Below are 20294 nucleotides of genomic sequence, written 5' to 3' on the forward strand. Positions count from 1 at the left end.
TGCTAAGAATTTTTATATTTGAAATTTGTCCAAAAAACAATTGAGGTAAAACTATCACAGAACATCCTGTTCCCTTTGAAGTCAGTTGAAGGTTAGTCATTTATCTCAGCGGAGTTACGATTTCCTCAGTAAGGCTTTTATATCAAATGCATACTGAGTTCTGTTGAACTGCATGTGAGTGGAAGGTCTGAATCTTCTCACCACTCTTCAAAAAGGGCAAGAAAGAGGACCTGGGAAACTACAAGCCAGTCAGCCTTACCTTCATCCCTGGAAAGGTGATCAAACAGGTCATTCTGGATGTCATCTCTAAGCATGTAGAGGATAAGAATGTTATTGAGAGTGGCCAACATGGATTCACCAAGAGGAAATACTGCTTGACCAATCTGATTGACCAGTCTTCTATGATGGCATGACTGGCTGGGTAGATAAGGGGAGAGCAGTGGATGTTGTCTACCTCGACTTCAGCAAGGCTTTTGACATCCTCATAGGTAAGCTCAGGAATTGTGGGTTAGATGAGTGGACAGTGAGGTGGATTGAGAACTGGCTGAATGGCAGAGCTCAGAAGGTTGTGATCAGTGGTGCAGAGTCTAGTTGGAGGCCTGTAACTAGCAGTGTTCCCCAGGGGTCAGTACCGGGTCCAGTCTTATTCAACATGTTCATCAAGAACCTGGATGAGGGGACAGAGTGTACCGTCGGCAAGTTTGCTGATGACACGAAACTGGAAGGAGAGGCTGATACACCAGAAGGCCGTGCCACCATTCAGCGAGTCCTGGACAGGCTAGAGAGTTGGATGGAGAGGAACCTAATGAAGATCGACAAGGGCAAATGTAGAGTCCTGCCCCTAGGGAGGAATAACTCCTAGGCAGCTCTGCAGAGAGAGACCTGTCTTGGTGGACAACAAGTTGACCATGAGGTAGCAATGTGCCCTTGTGGCCAAGAAGGCAAGTGTTATTCTGGGGTGCATTAAAAAGAGTGTGGCCAGCAGGTCGAGGGAGGTTATCCTCCCCCTCTACTCTGCCCTGATGAGGCTGCATCTGGAGTACTGTGTCCAGTTCTGGGGTCCCCAGCTCAAGAAGAACAAGGAGCTACTGGAGAGAGTCCAGCAGAGGGCTACAAAGACGATTGAGGGACTGGCGCATCTGTTTTATGAGGAAAGGCTGAGATACCTGGGTCTGTTTAGCCTGGAGAAGAGAAGACTGAAACGGGGTCTCATCAATGCTTATAAATATCTAAAGGGCGGGTGTCAAGAGGATGGGGCCAGACTCTTTTCAGTGGTACCTGGTGACAGGACAGGGGGCAACAGGCACAAACTGGAAGACAGGAAATTCAGTCTCAACATGAGGGAAAGCTTCTTTACTTTGCATGTGGCAGAGCATTGGAACAGGCTGCCCAGAGAGGTTGTCTACAGACAGACCGGCACAGAGTCTAGCTGGGGGCCTGTAACCAGTGGTGTCCCCCAGGGGTCAATACTCGGTCCAATTTTGTTTAATAAATTCATTAATGACCTGGATGAGGGGACAGAGTGTGTCCTCAGCAAGTTTGCTGATGATACCAAACTGGGTGGGGTGGCTGACACCCCAGAGGGCCGTGCTGCCATCCAGCGTGACCTGGACAGACTGGAGAGCTGGGCAGAGAAGAACCTAATGAGGTTCAACAAAAGCAAGTGCAAGGACCTGCACCTGGGGAGGAAGAATGCAAAGCACCAGTACAGGTTAGGGGTGGACCTGCTGGGAAGTAGCTCTGAGGAGAAGGATCTGGGGGTTGTGGTAGACAGTAAATTATCCATGAGCCAGCAATGTGCCCTTGTTGCCAAAAACGCCAATGGAATCCTGGGCTGCATAGGGAAGAGTGTGGCCAGTAGGTCGAGGGAGGTCATTCTCCCCCTCTACTCTGCACCGGTGAGGCCACAACTGGAATACTGTGTCCAGTTTTGGGCTCCCCAGTTCAAGAGGGACAGGGAACTGCTGGAGCGAGTCCAGCGAAGGGCAACTAAGATGATTAAGGGCTTGGAGCGTCTCCCTTATGAGGAAAGGCTGGGAGAGCTGGGACTCTTTAGCCTGGAGAAGAGAAGGCTGAGGGGAGACCTTATTATGGCGTACAAGTATCTAAAGGGTGGGTTGAAGGAGGATGGAGCCAGGCTCTTTTCAATGGTTCCCAGTGACAGGACGAGGGGTAACGGGCACAAGTTAGTACACAGGAAGTTCCGTTCAAATACACGGAAAAACTTCTTTACGGTGAGGGTGACAGAGCACTGGCACAGGCTGCCCAGGGAGGTGGTGGAGTCCCCTTCTCTGGAGATTTTCAAGACCCGCCTGGATGCAGTCCTGAGTAATGTGCTCTGGGCCATGCTGCTTTGGCAGGGGAGTTGGACTAGATGATCTCTAGAGGTCCCTTCCAACTCTGAAAATTCTGTGATTCTGTTGTGGACTTTCCTTCTCTGGAGAAATTAAAAACCTACGTGGATGCGTTCCTGTCCAACCTGCTGTAGGTGAATCTGCTTTGGCAGGGGCTTTGGACTAGATGATCTCTGACCGTTCCTTCCAACCCCTACCGTTCTGTGATTCTATGAATTTGCTGAATTGGGCTCTGGAATTCTGTATTTCATTTATTTATTTACTTATTTATATTTACATAATCACAATGTTGTAGAAACTCCATAATAATGATTTATTAGTATTACTCTGTATTCTCATATTACCTTCAGTTATAGTTCCTGATGTATTACAATCTTTCTGCGCTAGATCTATTTTAATCACATTAACTCCTTATAGTGGGGACCTTACTCTATATTTCAGTTTTCTGTAGGAGTCTGAAACCTCTTGAATTGTAAAGAGTAACTACATAAGCTATGGAGTGGTTCTTCAGAACTGATATTGCTGTATTAGGTTATATAAGATATAAGAAACTGTAGGCAGTCTGCCATCTCTCCATCTTACCCAGATGCTAACCAATTTTGATTATCAGCTGCTTCGGAGCTGAATATTACAGAGCTGGACCTTGACCATCATCATTATTTCATTTTAGTAGTGGTATGCTTCTTAAAATATATTGACATATTGGAATAGTCGTTTTAAAATATTTTGAGTCAATCTGTCCTGTCAGCATCTTTGTGTAATGTGAGTACTACCTAAGGCCCATGTTTTAGAGGGGAAAAAAATAATGTGTGTGTTTATCTAAGTGTTTATTTAGTGTTATTCTCACTTAACTTATGATGGTGCATGGCAAAATAAGAACTGTAAGTGTTGCCAGAGAAGTTTTCCAGTCTGGAAAATGAGTCTTTTTTCTTTTGTATGGTAGCAAATCACTGTTCTGTTAGGCCACTGAGCCCAGCCCTCAGAGGTTGCAGCACTAAATGAAAACTACACTAACAGTTTAATAGTATCCTTTGTGAGCCCTAATTGATTTCATGTAATGTCATCAGTGCATTTCACAGTCTTATTAAATTTAGTTGTTTCTACAGTAATTAAGGGTAAGAAAACAAGTGCATTTAGAATATAATTATTTTCATAATCAGTTTTAATTACACTTCACCCTCTTAGAAAGCAAAGATTTTATCTTAATGAATTGTATCTAGGTAATTAATATGCTGTTTATTCGATGGCACTGTTCACTGCCTTGGAATCTCAAAAGAATGATATGTCTTGGAATGCAAGGAAAAACTTAATTCTATGTATTATGGACCGTGTGGTGTGAAGAAGACAAACAGAAAAATAATATTTTTGCTTCTTTTGGTAGAATAAGAGACCAGCTTTGTCTGATTGTTTTTAGTTTTGATTTAGGATTTCTACTCTTTCTGTCTTCTCTTTAATGGGAATACCAGAATTATTAATGTTGTCTTCCTGTGTTTTGTTGGGGCATTACTTGAATGATACAGGGGTTAGACTGGAATCTGTTCCATGAGTTCAGAGAACTGGGGGTATTAAAAAAAAAAATACATTTTTAAATTGCTTTAGTGTCTTCAGTGAGAAAGAGAGCAGTGCAAAGGAAAATGCCGGGGGGGGGTGATGATTTTTTTTTATTTTCATACATAGTCTGGCTATTTTGAGAAGGACTATGACAGGTATAAAACTGAAAAAAAGCCAGCCAATAAACAGTAGCAAAAGAAATAGTTTGTCTCTCTTGCTGTATGCATTTTCCTAAGTACATAAACACCAGAAACATTTTTTAATACAACTTGTTTTCTGGTTTTGCGGTTTTACAATAGAAAAACTGGTCATGAAAAAAAAAAAAAGCATCTTGCTTAACCGACTAAATAACTGTTCTTTGAAGATTTTCCCCTTTGTGTCAACAGATTTTTTAAAAAGGACAAATTATATGGGCTCATTACTATGATCAGGAGATACTTTAGCATATTCTGGTTCTAGTGACTGAAGAGACTGTCATCACTTAGGAAACTGTGTGTGATTATCATGAAAAAAACAATACTTTTTTTTTTTACTGTGTTTATTTTGCAGCAGCTGTGGTACATAGTCTCTCTATGCACAATTACACCTGGAATTTAAAATAATTTCAGTGTTTATTCATACATAATCAATATGGATAGTGCAGCCAAGGCAGAGACACCCTTCGAGTTATCTGAAGGCACGGAGAGTCAGCTTTCAGCCAGTATATCACATTGTTGAGAATAAGTGTAAGGCAGAGAGAAGTACTGCACGTAGAAATGCAGAAAGAAACACATCACTGGCAGTAATCCTGTTCATGTGCCTGATTCAGCAGGGCAATACCTGCGTGTTCCCATCGGACTCCAAAAAGGCGTTTTTACTTGTTTATTCAAAGACCTTTCCACCACTGAAATAAAATCTTTCCTTCTTTCAGTTCTCCACGTCAGCTGTCTTCAGGGAGATTTTAGCAGTGATAAAGATCAGGCAAAGAGTTCTAGGAAGTTATTGCTGTACATTATGAATATTTTCTGTGATCACTCTTCAGTGTATTTCCTTAGGTATTACAGATTCTGTGTGAATACAGTGTAGTGCACCTTGGCGAGATGCTCTACTCTTACTATTTTTTCTGTTACATGAACATCTCAAAGCATTTTTAAACACTGACTCTCACAATGTAACTTGTAATGTGAATAAGCGTTGCAATTTCAAAGAGACAGTTACTCAGTAAAAGTGAATGTTTCATTCCAAATTCTGTAGCAAATACTACAGCTGAAGAAAAATCTACTATTCACACTCATGGAGCTTCTCCAAACACTGTATTCCTTCTCTTGTATGGGATTGGGGCTTGTTGAATGAAAAACTCTTGCAGTATGTTTAATGATTCCCATACCTCAGCACTTTCTCTTCTTTACATCGTTATAAGATGTTCAGTTGCATATATTTTGTATTTTGTTGTATATATTTATTCTGTGTGTATATCACGGTACAGATGCTGACTTTCAGTTAATAATACAGTACGTTGCTTACGAACTTAAAGATCATACAGGTTTCAGATAACTTTATTTTCCCCTGCTTGTCTTCCCAAACATTTGTAAATGTCTATATTTTAAAAATATTAGCTTTAAAATTTCTCAACATCACAGCAAATTCCTGTAGCAGAGGCTGAGTTTGTTTCGTTTTGGTTTTTTTTTTCTTTTTGAGGAGATTTTTTTTTAAAACCCTTAAAAACTTCTTCCTGTGAATATAAATGTTTGTATTTATACACATTGTGTATATAAATGTGAATGTAAAATTTGTGCGCACTCCCTCTGATGTGCCTCCATTTTCCCTCAACTTGAAGCTTTCAGCTAATACATTCTTAAGAGAGTACCATAATTTCTTTCGTGCAACAAAGTTCGTATGACAGCTAGGGTTGGTCAGTCCACTGTCGCTGAAGCCACTTGTTCTAAAAATCAGTCCCCAGACTAGATTGGGGACTATCTTAGCTACCTGCCTTTAATTGTGTAAAATTAAAATTGTGTTAAACTTTAGGTAACATACCATTGCAAACAAGAGAAAAAGATTGACTCAGACCTTGAATCTGTTTCAACAGATGTGTACAGAGAAGGGAAGAGGTATTAAATTCCAGAAATGCTTGTCTCCGTGTTTTGCAAAGGGAGTGTAGTTGTCTAAATTCTGGGTGTCTAGATGAAAATAAGATGAATCCCACCTTTAGTATTTCTCCCATGAATAAGAAGCTTTTGGTTATACCACTGCGTGCTTATTTTTATATCATAGTAAAACAGAGAAAAACAGGATCGTTTCATTAAAAATATTTTTTGTTATAATTATCTTTTAGTATTTCAGCAGTATTTTGTGGTGTTCCTACTGTGCAGTTTTCCATTTGTACTAAACCAGAATGATACAGATGATACAGAATAAAAAGAAAGCATCTTTATCTTGGTTTTGTGCAATAATTTCTTCTCCAATATACGTATTTCTGTCTCCCTTATAATTTTCTTCAATTTATCTTATCACATGCTCAATTTGATACTCAGTTTTATTCTTCATTTTTAGACTTTCTTTTTTGTATTCTAACCTCATAATTTTGAAGTAATTAAAAAGCCAAGTAGAGTGAAGCTTATTGATATGCTGCAGAACTGTCAATGTAGTTGAATGTTTATTGCATGTTAGATGTATCAAAATTTAAAATGCAAAGTACTAGATATTTTCTGGTGGGTGTATTAGTATGCTTATAGATAAGCAACACGTTTCTGTAGGCTGAAAGAATTACATGCCATAAGATTGCCGTGCATCATAGAAGTACCAGAAGATACTTTGTAACTAAAACTTCATTCTTCACCCAGATCAATAAAATACTATACTTTTTCATGCAGTCTGGAAGTTTCTCTAAAACATAAATCCTGATTTTGAGCAATACTTCTAATTGCTCTCCCATTGAACATATCTGTGCTTGTGTTCTTTTTTTTTATAGATTAAAAATGCACTAGGTATTTACACAAGTGGATGACCCAAAGCTATGGGTCCTACTTCTCAGGATACCATGCAAAAAGTTAAATATACACAAATAGAATTAAGCCTTTATATATATATATATATATATATATATATATATATATATATATCACTGTGTTGTCAGAATGCTGTTATTAGAGCATTGCTATGTATTTATAGGAATTCAGGTGGATTCTAGTTAAACAGTGTTCCTTTAATGTTTTGAAGAATTGCACGTCAAGAAAGTTTTATACCTGATTTTGCAAAAGCACTGATATTAGCTATCATGTTGCACTCTGAAAACTGAATTAGAATAATGCTATAAAGCATATCTTATGATAGAATTCTGCTTTGAAGAAGTGGATAAAATATTTTTAGTTTATGTAAGTTTATTCCATTTCCAAGTTCTTTTGAATAAATGTGATGCTCTTTTTGAGCAAAGTGATCAATAGGTCAATACAGTATTTTCTAGGTAAAACATTTTCTGTTTCTTATTGTCTTTTTTCTAAGTTTATTCTGATTTAATGTATATTGCTAGTATATTTAGATGTGATAACTATGTAATTATTTTTTAGTTTAACAAAAGAAGAACAAATTCTTCCATTGCATCTGTTTTAAATTTGAAGAGTGGCCTAACCAGAAGCCAAGTTTATGTTCATGTAGAATAAAGTTCATTTTTAACTTTTTTTAAAAATTGGAGGATTACTTTGTAGGGAGGCATTCAATAGCTCTCTCAGTTTTTGGAAAAAAAAATAATCCAAGAATAATTCACTTTTTCACAAAATGGCTGGGAAAAGCAAATAAAATGTCAAAGGATTAAAAATATGATAGAAATACGGTAGCTGTTGTGAGATTTGACTCTTGGGAAGGATTTTTTTTGTCTGAAATGATTGTCCTCTCCTGTACTCTGACTGAATTTTTCTGTTCTTACTGTCCTCTGCTGCAATTTACTTGGATGCTTGTTGAAAAATATTTAAAGTCAGTGCCACTTTGCAAAACTTGTGTTAAATTTTGTTTATTTTCTTACTTCAACTAGTGTACTAGGTTTTAGGATGATATTACTTATCAAGGAGTACAACCTCTTCATGACAGGAAACAGGATTTGAAATAGAGATTGGCACTTAGAAATGTCATGGCCTCCTCTGGTGAAGTTATGATAAATGACAACTTGAGAAATTATATCTGCTAAAATGTAGTATCTTAATCTCTGTCTAAATAACTGTAAAACTAGACAGGAAATCTATCGAGAAATATCCAGATCACCACAGTTTTGTAAAGTAGACATAGATGTGCATCAAATTGCATTCATTCCACTTGAAGTAACATAAATTATCAAATGACATTACTATATATTTTCTGAGTTTAAAAAATTACTCAGTTATTGTGCTGATGTTAAACAAATATGCATGTGATGCAACAGCTAAATAGCCTTGACAGACTTGTGTTAATGAACAGTATGTCCTACTTATCTGCTGACATTTCTAAATCCCTATTTAGGTAAAATTCAATGTAAAAAATCGGTGAGTACACGTGATACCTACATTGCACATGAATGATGATAGAACACAGATATACTTTAATGTTTTTTTCTCCACCAGAATTGCTGGAGCCTTCCCAACCTATGATTTAGATCTTCCTCAAGGATAAGATAGCCTTTGTATTTGAAAATTGGATTTTATCATGTAACTGATAGAGATCTTTCTTGTAATTTATCACATTCATATCAAAAAAAACCCCAAACCAAAACACAAAAAAAGCCCAAACTTCGGTTTTATTAGGATTCAAGGTGATGAACACAATCTCCAAAGGTTTCAGGGCGTAAAAACTATTAAATACATCATACCATGCAGTGGCCAGGAGCTATTTCATGATTTCTGAAAATAAACAATTTTCCCACTGTAGCGTTAATGACAAATAAGAAAACAATCTTTGGTAAAGCAATTTTTTTTTAAATTGTGCTCATTTCAAGCATAGTACTTTCAAAGAAATAATTTTGCTTCATTTTCTATTAGTTGAATTCTAGTTGCTGCTTCTCAGGAGAAAAGATAAAAAAGGAACCCTACCTGCCAAATATACAGTGCAAGTTCTGTGGCTAATGTATTTGCAAAGTTACCTTGATTGATGCATGAAAAATACATAGTGTGTATTTGTTATGTTTTGATTTAATGATTAAGATTTGTTTTCTTCCTAAGAGTTCTGCACTTGACTATTTGTACTTGCACAGGGTTTGTGACCGGGAAGCTGCACTGGAATCAGCCCTAAGAATGTTGCAGCAATTCTACCTGGATCTCGAAAAGTTCCTCGCTTGGCTTACAGAAGCTGAAACAACTGCGAATGTCCTGCAGGATGCTACACACAAAGAAAAGATACTAGAGGATGCCAAAGCAGTTCGGGAGCTCATGAAACAGTGGCAGGTAAATCAAGTGCTTCAGTTTAGAGACATATCAGGTATCCGACGTGGTGGTTTTCTAGTGCACAGCTACTCAACAAAACTGAAATTGTCTTGAAAAAGAGAACTGGTTCTACTACTAACGTTTAAGCGTGGCTTTGGAAATTGTTGCAGGGATCGAATGCCAGTCACATCATGATTCTGTCTGACATCCTTCAGCATAAAACACATTTGAAAAACTGTCTTGAAGTACAGCTTTAAAATGTCCAGAAATGAAATGTTACTGGAATGGGCATTTTTAATCACATAAAAATGCATTACTCTGCCAATCTACAGTCTTGACAGATGTGAGAGTTTATTAAGCATTTCTGATATTTATAGCAATTATATAAATTGCATCAAGTTTATTCTCCGTAGCTTAACTGAATTAGTTTTCCTCGATAACTTTCAAATACATGAAAAATGTTAATTTGGTATTTTGCTGATTATTATCAACACGCTCTGTTGCGATAATAAAAAGAGATAATAATTAAAATTTTCATAGTTAATGGCTGGGCAGTTTTCAGACAGTTGTTTTCCTCTGGAACAAAAAAATCTTAAAAAAGAAGGAGAATGTTTTATTTGGTGTTCTGGAGAATCTTGATGAGAAAGAAAAGGAGTAAGTTGAGATGGTGCTGTTGAAATATGTTGCTGTACTTTCACTGTGCTTTCTTCACTACAGCTATTGAGAGGAATGCACATATGTCTGTGTGAGGTCTTAAATTTCTTAAATATGAGGCTGGTTGGCTGGTTGGAAGGCAGGGCCCTTTCTTCCAATATTCCTTGATAGCGCATGACTTTCGTGTAGACAGAAAGTTCAAAACTGGAAATTCCAGGCACTGAAGGCTCTTTGCCTTGATTTATTTCTGAAAAACATACCATGAAAAATGTTAGTTATAAGTGATTGTGTTGATTAAGTACATTGGATGAAAATACTGCTACCTTCCTTTGGCACTACTGTATTAATACATGGTTTTATTTATTTGACTGAGCTGCTGCTAAATTCCATTACATCTACAATCTACAGTTGTTGCACTGGACAAAAGTGCAGTCTGAACAACATTTTTAATACTGGTCTGTCTTTATGCTAATTTGATTTTGTACTAATATACCTTAAGTGCTTATGTGTTTCTGAATTTGATTGGCATGATCTTGGAGAGCAGATTTGAACGTCAGATAGTTCTCTGCTGAGCAGTTAATTTTCAATATAGGCCATCTTTTTATATCCTCTTGATTAGATTTTAGTTGTAATGGTGTTAAAACAATTGAATTATCAAGTGTTTGCAGAAGTTTATTTTCTTATCTGATCGTTGAAAAATGGGTTATTTGGCAAAATGGAGAAACCTAAAAATTTAGGTCAACTGCTTCATTCTTAACTGTAATGGAGCTTTGTACGCCTGATTATTTTTTCAACTATTATTTTGGGTTTTTTTAAGTTTCTACATAAGAACCATATAGAACATAGAAAAAAGGAAAAATAAATGCATATGAATCCTTCCCTCCATAAATAATTAATGAAGTACATAAAAATATCGACCATATGAAGAATTGCCTTGAACTGTAAGATTTCTTCTGAAGTTTTTTATACATTTAAATTTAGATGTTAGATTAGATTTTCAGTTCTCATTTTCCAGGTTTTTGGTATTTAAATATCTGATCTTCTAAGGCAGGAAGAGTAAAAATTGTTGTAGAGTCTCTATTTGTTTCACTTCCAAAAGATTAAACATTGTTATGTTTAATATCTTGGCTGTACAAGAGAAATTATTCTTACATCTTAAAAAGAAACATGAGTATGCAGAGGCAAAAAAGCGGTTGTTCTATTGTCTTTTGCTCCCAAAAGACTCGTTTATACGTGTCCACCAACAGCACAATAATTTTAGACTTCAGTTAAAGTTGATGATTGCAGGAGTAAATATTTAGGTAGTGTGATTTTTTGTGGTTTTTTTTTCATTCGCATCTGCTTGCTGATCTGTCTCGGTGTAGATCGACTTAGTTTTCTTTCTGGACTTATCACTGTATCAGCCTCTTTATACCATTTTTAATTTTCCAGAAGAAATCTCATGATTCGCAAGCACAAGTGGATTTTCAAAGGCCCTTCTCCTGAAGGCAGTCTGATGCAAATTTTTCTAAAAGCTGGTAGAACTGTCTTTTCTTTTTTTTTTTTTCCCCATCAAGTAGAAGTTTAAGTAAACATAATGGGACTTTTTTTTTTTAAATCAGAATTGGAAAAGACCATTTTTTCCTGAAATGTTTTAAGAAATACAGTAAAGTAGTCCTTCAAGATTTGCACCTTCTTCCATTTCATTAAATTATCGCTTATTTGAGACATAGTCATTAACTACTGTTCATTTAAAAGGATGTATCTTTTTACTAGTATGTGTTCTTAATAATTAGAGCATCATTTTTAGGCAGTTCTCTTATTAGAATAGGAACTTCAGTAAAAGCAAACGTTTTACGTTCAGAAAAGTAAACTAAATAATTTGAACCAAGCAATGTATTTGTTTACTCACTAATACAATGTGTTAACATGTGTGAAGCTGTTGTAGTGACTGCAAGTTTTTCTGGACACTTTGGGTTATTCTCAAATTATAAATGGTACTTCTACAGCAATTTACCATTATTTGAGGGACATACGTGCAGAAGAAAACACAAAATTCCATGAACTTCTGTTTCTCTACTAGTACCTGATTTCTTTTTCTGATGATGTGTGTGTGAGTTTTATATGAAGTGAATGGACAATGCCAATAGAAGTCAGTTGGAAACAAAGTATGGGATTAAATTAGTGTATGCTGTGGCTACAAATATACTAGCAAGTTAAATACGTCCTTGATCCTTCTGTGGCACTGGGGCCACCTATAAGCAAAAAGCCACATTCATGTTCGTGAACTATTCTACAGTTCAGAAAGTCAAATATTATGCTACGGTTGTTCTTATGTAAAACTTTTCATTAAAAAATAACTAATTTGAATTAAATAAGGAACTTATTCAAAAGAAAGAAAAAGAGTAAATGTGTGTAATAGTCTGACAGTGCTCAGCTGTAAAATTAATCCGTTCATGAAGATGGGCAATATTTGCAATAGTCATAACACATTGCTCCGTATCAATAGCCGTCATTGTAAAAGCCTTCTGTCCAAACAGGTACAGTTTCCTGGTAGTGCTGCAAATATTGTCCATCTACATCACTACAAAATTGGATAACGGAGCAAATACTAAGGATTTTTACTTCTTAAAGCACAATTTTGTCAATAAAACAGTTTTTTTGATGGCAGCTGAATTGTCAAAAGAGTATGGCCTTTCGTCTGTTTCTCAAATATTGCTGCATTGATCCTTCCAGTCTTATAAGAGTTCTCTCTCACAATTCACTTTGATGCATAAGGATGAAAAGTAAGGGCATGAGAGAAGCGTGGCCGTTTGCACACAGCTTATGCATATAAAAGCTTCAAAGAAAAAGGAGCTCTAACAAGTCTCTGAAATATCAGAAATATGCATTTATGTACTTTGTGGAAAGGGGTTATTGCTCACTAGTCCATATCATCAGCTTCATAAACCATAAATACTGATAAGTCATTTTTTTTTACTCTGTATTGTGGGCCAGAAATGCACTTACACTATAAAACATATCAGGCAATAACTTGTATCCCAAGAAACTTGCTATGTAAATCGTAAATGTGTGTAAAGCCAGACACATTCAAATACAGTCTATGTCCTTAATATGTTTTTTAACATCCTGTATATGTAGGTTAACCACAAGCCCTGCCGCAACATAGAAAAGATCCTAAATGCTTTCAGCTAGGATTACAGTTTTCCAATGGACGGGTTTTTTTCTACATGAAGCCCATTTTTTTTTCTCTCTCATCAGACAAGCTGAATCCAGATCCTAGGAGGTAAAACAAAATGAGAGTTTCTGATTAAAGAAAGTTTGACTACTTAGGTTTATAAAGTTCATAGAAGTTATAGTTAAATATGACATATGGACTTAGATCTACACTATCTGTCTTGTTCTTTATGCAGTTGCATAGACTTGGATAATGTGAAAATAGTCATTAGGACTCCTGAAATGTTATGATTCTGTTTTAATCTGCTATTTTGGGCAACAGGCATAAAACAGTGTTTTGATAAAGAATCCACACAAATGAGAAACCTAAATTTGTAACTTCAGTAGTAACTTTGTCACCTTGTCACTAAAAATTTTCATCTCACCTTTAGTGATCCAGAAGTTTTCTGCTTTACGCTCTCAATCTTTTATTTAATCTATTTATTTATTTAATCTATTTATTTATATTTAATCTATTTATTTTTTCAAACAACTAAAATTATTTTCTTGCTAAAATAATGTCTTGCTGTGCAGAAAGTGTTTTATATAACAGAAGTTGCTCGTCCAGGAAAATCTCGCGTTTTTAGGTGTTTCTTTTGCTTTTCATGTTCAGAAGCCATTAGCTCAAATATCACTAATAAAGATTAATCTTCCCCTAGTACTTAGCAGTTCATTCAATACCAGAAGGAGAAGGGTGAGACTTACATAACTGCACGTTCTAATTACCTGATGATGTAATTATATTAGTGTTGCATTATAAACATGTTGTTTGTTTATATAAACATGCATTTGCACGCATCATTTGTCTGAACTGACAGCAATGTAATAGTTGAGGCGATTTACATAGTTAGAATACTTTCTGGAGAATTTTCAAGGATACAAACCAGTTACTCCAAGGAGTTGTGTAATTATGTGCTGCTTTTTATTGTCTGGTTGAAATACATCATATGTCCCCATGAGGCCTGGATTGATAAGTAACCATATGAGGGAGATGAAAATAATTAATTTTGCTTTCTGCTTTCATATTTCTAGTGATATGAACTCTCAGCTATGTTAATTACTCCTCTGGTTTGTCTTTTTAGCAATAATTGTATGTGACATTTTATACAGCTTATGTAATGTTAGATATAACTTTGAAGCTGATGCAGATTTATCCTTTTATTTCATGAATGCAATCATTTAGTATTAAGCCTGTAGATGAATTTAATCACAGGGTTTTTTTCACTGAAATTTGGCAAAGAATACTGCATGTGGCACCTAGTTAGACAGTAACTGGAGAATGCTTCTATACTGTTTACACAGGTTACCAAAAGTATCTGAAATAACCTACGATGGACTGATGAATTATTGGTAGTGTAGACTGACTAAAAGTATGACAGCATATGATAAATGAAGCAAAGGTAATAACTTTGGCATGAAATACATGGCAAATTTATTTTTATTACCACCTTCATGCTCACTTAGCCTATAACCTAAGTAGTTTTCCATTAGATGCAGGAGTTTTGCTGCTAATAATATGAAAAAGATGAAGTGCCTTAACTTTTACCTCAGAATGTATAGTATGCACAGTACCCATATTTTCTCACAGTGCTGTTTTTATCTAAAACAACGGATATGAACAGCTGGCAATGCACTCTCGTTTCTTCTATTCCTATCAATACTTCAAAGGTGCTCACTTGTTTTTAAAATGTTTTTTCAGTAGTAGGAAGTTGAGTTAGATACATGTTCCTGACTCTTCTTGATTATTTAGCAGTGTAGGTTCTCTGAGAGAACAAAATTGTTTCCAACTTTTTTTCAAACGTAGTTTACATATAATTGCCCAGCACAGTTAATTTTGTGATATGATACATGGATTAGATGATGAACCTGGCTAACAGGGATGAGAGTGTCTGTAACATCCTTGCTCGGTTCAATTGACTTTACTAAAAAAAATTTAATAGTAATTAATTTTCTAGTACTTCCAGTCTCTATTCTGAAACATTATCTCACTCACTTCTGCTTGAAATTGTTCTCTGAAAGCTTTAAAAATAAAATATAATCTTCTTCCCCCCCTATCTTTTTTTTAAAGTTTAATCCTCCAGATTTGCGTTTTACACTAACTAACCTGGTACCAATTCTGAAATAAAATCTGTTCCATGGTACCTGAAATGGAATAACAATGCAATAACAACTGTCAGAACCATCTTACTCCACTGAGTAATAGAAGAGAAATTCCAAAATCTAAGTTTTAACATAACATTACAGCCTAATCTGAGACAGGGCAAGATATTATCTCAGAGTGAAAAGTTACTGTATAGATTGTGAAATATTGGATAATATTACATTGAAAGCACCTGGTCAAGATTTTTTCAGTATTGTTATTGGTGGTCAAGAGGGAGGGGAATAATGTGTCTTTGTTGTTAACGGCAAGTGCCAAACTGACCCAATGAAACCTCAAAGAACCTACACTTGCAATTTTGGCAGGTGTGGAATTCCTGACAGGAGAGAAAACTCCCCCATGGCCAGTGACTGCATCCTGGTTATGGCACTTATTTGCAACCATTGCAGTTATGACCAAATGCTTGAATCCAAATGTTTTCTATCATCAGAGCTGAGTACCTGCTCATCCAGCTAATACTAGGAAGAGTTTTTCTTCATCATCTTTGGACTGATTTAATTTTGTCCTCAAACTCTAATGTGGCACGTTTGTGGCAAAAGCAGGCAACTGGGGTGTGTTAGGCAAAGCGTTGCCGGCAGGTTAAGGGTGGTGAGACTCATCTGGAGTGCTGAGTGCAGGGCCGGACGACTCAGTACGAGAGAGACATGGACTTACTGGAGTGAGCCCAGCGAAGGGCAACAATGATGATTAAAGATTTGGAGCATCTTTCATATGAGGAGTGGCTGAGAGAGCTGTCACTCTTAAGCCTGGAGAAGAGAAGGCCCAGGGGGATCTTATCCAGGTGTGTAAATACCTGACAGGGATTGTGTAAAGAGGATGGAGCCAGGATCTTCTCAGTCATGCTCAGTGACAGGATGAGAGGCAGAGGGCACAAACTGAAACACAGGAGGTTCCAGGTTAGCATAATTAAAAAAAAATAGATTGTGAGGATGGTCAAATCATGAAACAGGCTGTTCACAGAGATGGTGGCATCTTTATTACTGGACATCTTCAAACTCTGGCTGGACACAGCCTGCTCTGAGCAGGGGGGGTGGATCAGATTATTTCCAGAGGTGCCTTCCTGCCTTGACTGTTCTGTGATTTTTGTGGTCTCTGGTCTGATCACATAATAACCAGTCATATAGTCAGTCAGTCTGTCGTCTAATTAATTTTGACTTAAATATGCAAATTGAAAAGCTTTACTATAAGAAAGTAAGAAACTGAATAATTTCTTGCTATTTCTTGAGAAAATTTCATAAGTATCTCCCAGGAGTTCCTGAGTAATGTGTTTAAGTGAGTGAGAAGAAAAAGTGGATAGTAAAAAGAAAAAGATGAAGTGAGGAGAAGGGACTACAGAGAATAAAAATGGTTATATATTTTAAAATTACTCTTATTAGTGGAAACTGATAGGAAGATTGAAAGGTGAAAGCTAGAGGTAAGCAATTAAAGTAGTACAAGTATTTTTCAGCGTACCATAAATTAAAATCGAGGTTTCTTTCCTTATGCACAGAGTTGAAATCTGCAGCCTTTGGCCTCCAAGCATTTTCTCCCTTAATCCATTACTTTTACAACTAAAATAAAGATTTCCTTAAAAGTTATCACCCAAACATGAACGGTGACTTACTTGAAATAGTTATTTTTTTTTAATTGGGTTTTACCTTGGTAGTGTGTTAGCAGATTGATGCTCTGCGTACACAGAGTAGGTGGGAACTGTTAGCACAGTTCTGGATTGAGACCTTCTACAGGCTACGGTCCTTCTAATTAGGTCTATGTACCTAGTTTGCTATTAAAAACACATATTTTGGTAAAAGAATAGTGTTTGGTGTTAATACCTGTATTTTAAATTAAATGTGTTGGGTGGAGGGGAAAGTACTTTACAACATAAAGACTTCGCTTCATGTTAACTCTGACATCATATCAGTGTATAGTGTGTATAAATGTGCCTGAGGAGCAGGACAAAGGTGGTGTCTATGTTCAATCAGGTTCTCTGGTGTATTTTTATTTTTAGCTTATGAACTATAGAGAGACATGATAGATACAATAATCCAGTAGCACAAAGGGCCAAAGACACTTTTTAACATAGTTTAAAGTCATACTACTCAACTACATTATAATTAATGCGCTGTTATAGAAGGCACAAAGATAAGGACATTGTTGGTTCAAAAAGTATATAATCTACAGTCTTATAAAAATGGGTAAAACTGGTGAAATCAAATCTTCTTATGCACATAGATATAAATGTATATTTGTGTTTGAAGCTTTAAGTCCTAAAAGTTATGCAAATGAGTAACCCTTCCAAAAGCAATCTAAGGATCAAGTCTGAAAATAAATACAGTTGTGTTGGTTTATTTATGTTTGGTTTATACTACTGTAGTTTATCATCTGGATTAGGCTGGCTGGTTTGTGGTTTATTTTTCTTTCTCAGAGAAGTAACAGTTTTATTAAAAAACTGCTTAACAGCCCAGCATGTTGTCAAGCAGTATCTTATAATATTGATATACCAATATTCCTGCTATCTTTTGAGACTGTGATTGTGCTCTGTTCAAATAACAATGGCAATTTCATATCATGATACACTTTGATGTAGGTAAGGATATGAAAAAGTGGAACAGGAGGCTTTCAGTACAGGGAGGAATCATGGAGTCACGGAATTTTCAGAGTTGGAAGGGACCTCTAGAGATCGTCTAGTCCAACTCCCCTGCCAAAGCAGGATTGCCCAGAGCACATTACTCAGGACTGCATCCAGGCGCGTCTTGAAAATCTCCAGAGAAGGGGACTCCACAACCTCCCTGGGCAGCCTGTGCCAGTGCTCTGTCACCCTCACCGTAAAGAAGTTTTTCCGTGTATTTGAATGGAACTTCCTGTGTTCTAACTTGTGCCCATTACCCCTCGTCCTGTCACTTGGGACCATTGAAAAGAGCCTGGCTCCATCCTCCTTCAACCCACCCTTTAGATACTTGTACGCCATAATAAGGTCTCCCCTCAGCCTTCTCTTCTCCAGGCCAAAGAGTCCCAGCTCTCTCAGCCTTTCCTCATAAGGGAGACGCTCCAATACCTTAATCATCTTAGTTGCCCTTCGCTGGACTCGCTCCAGCAGTTCCCTGTCCCTCTTGAACTGGGGAGCCCAAAACTGGACACAGTATTCCAGTTGTGGCCTCACCAGTGCAGAGTAGAGGGGGAGAATGACCTCCCTCGACCTACTGGCCACACTCTTCCCTATGCAGCCCAGGATTCCATTGGCCTTTTTGGCAACAAGGGCACATTGCTGGGCCATGGATAATTTACTGTCTACCACGACCGCCAGATCCTTCTCCTCAGAGCTACTTCCCAGTAGGTCTGCCTCTAACCTGTACTGGTGCCTAGCATTCTTCCTCCCCAGGTGCAGGACCTTGCACTTGCAACACAGAAAGAAGAGAAGAAAAGCTGGGAAATGGAGCAGCTGTGTAGAGTCCCGTTACTGCATGGTGGTACATTAGCGGAAAGCCGAATACTTTCACAGGGAGGTTTAGATGCTGGTTCTCAATGGGGAAGTCAATGCCACAGCTGTTCTTCTTAGCTGGATATCAAAGAGAAGTGGTCAGGAAATCTGTAATAAAACAGATATGTAGATATTGCTACTTTTTGTCTAACATTTTGTTTTAATTAATTTAGTTTGGACAATCTTTATCACAGAAACAGAAAATGTCTTGATGGTGCAACTTATCTAGGAGTGGATACATTAAAGATGTATTCTGCTTCTGCCATTCCTGTTTGTGAACTTAGAACAAAATTCTAATCAATGCTAATTTTCCTTTAGAAGATAAAAGGCTTATTTTATTAATTGATCTAGTACTTTGTTACTAGAGTGAGATATAAGTATTCTGAAAACTTATTCCCAGGAAAATAAACAGCTCTCAGTTGTCAGAAATCTCACATATGAAGTGGGTGCTTGTAAACAAGAAGAAAGATAAATTTCTTCCTTAAATTTCTCATTTGTACATGTTCTCATAATCAAGATAGAAGAAAAATCCCATTTGTCAAATGTGCTAAATAACATAGTATATGCTCACTTGCTTGACTTATGTTTTTCTCTATAAAAGTGTATTGAGCACACCAGAAGGATGGTCCTAAGTTTCCACTCGCATATTAACACTCAAAGCCTACCAGTTTTAAACACAGATTTTTCAAACACAGATTGGATGGGAAAAGCTTTTGTAGCATTAAGTGTGAGTTTGTGTTGTATTAAGTAAGATTATTAGAGGAGAGCATGGAAAGCACTAATAGGAACGGGATGGAATAGGTAAAAAGGTTTGCCATTATTCCTGGGCAGGTTCCGATTCCTTCATTTCCTCCTGACCTTCTCATTTGTCTAGGATGCCTCATCCCTGTTTGTTTAGGCTTTTCTAAAACAGGATCTCCCACATGCAAAGAACTGGATGGATGGGCACTCTCATAGTCTGACTAAGCATATGCTATGTTTCACTGTAGCCCATCAACTTGAAGTGATACAAATGAGATTGTATAGTTACCAAAACTTTAAAAATATCTGCCATTTGATCTTCCTGTGATCATCAGTATTTATTGGTGCAGTCTAATCTGACATTTAGTTCTTCCATTTCCTTTGTATTCCTTATAGCAGATTTATTTGAAAAGTGAATAATGAGTAAAAACTGTTTGCAAAAAACGTGATGGTGCCTTTTAATATATTCTTCTGATGAGCTTAAAAGGGTATCTGTGCCTTTTGCAATTATTCCTCATACCAGACTGTTCAAAACACATGGCTTAAGTGCACAGAATTTTTTGTCCGTGAGACCAGATGTGTATTTTCCCAAGGCAGGTAAAAAGAAAAATGCTTGTGTTGTGCTTATTAACTTGTTAATATAAAAAGGGTAAATTAAACAGTACATAACTAAGGAAAAGTATTAATTTTGGCTTAGGGCAGACATGTTCCTGAATATGTAAAAAGGCAACGACCTACAAAGAATACAAATAAGGAATAAAATAAAATCACAAATGCTTTTCAGAGACAAATTCTACTTGTTTTGTGAAAGATTTTCAGTC

The 20294-nt window shown here is 36.8% G+C and overlaps 1 protein-coding gene across 3 annotated transcripts in view; it reads left to right on the top strand.

The window, feature by feature from the left end:
• The window catches only part of DMD (dystrophin), a gene marked incomplete at both ends in the record, with an annotated part of 1177430 nt that overhangs the window by 900534 nt on the left and 256602 nt on the right, over positions 1-20294 (top strand). For all 3 annotated transcript variants that reach the window (XM_082480534.1, XM_082480533.1, XM_082480531.1), the window contains one exon: positions 9100-9289. In XM_082480534.1, coding sequence (XP_082336660.1) covers positions 9100-9289 — 190 coding nt within the window. The remainder of the gene's footprint in view (positions 1-9099; positions 9290-20294) is intronic.

This window comes from Vanellus vanellus (genome assembly GCF_965231255.1).
Source record: "Vanellus vanellus genome assembly, chromosome: 1".
NCBI classification, from domain to species: domain Eukaryota; kingdom Metazoa; phylum Chordata; class Aves; order Charadriiformes; family Charadriidae; genus Vanellus; species Vanellus vanellus.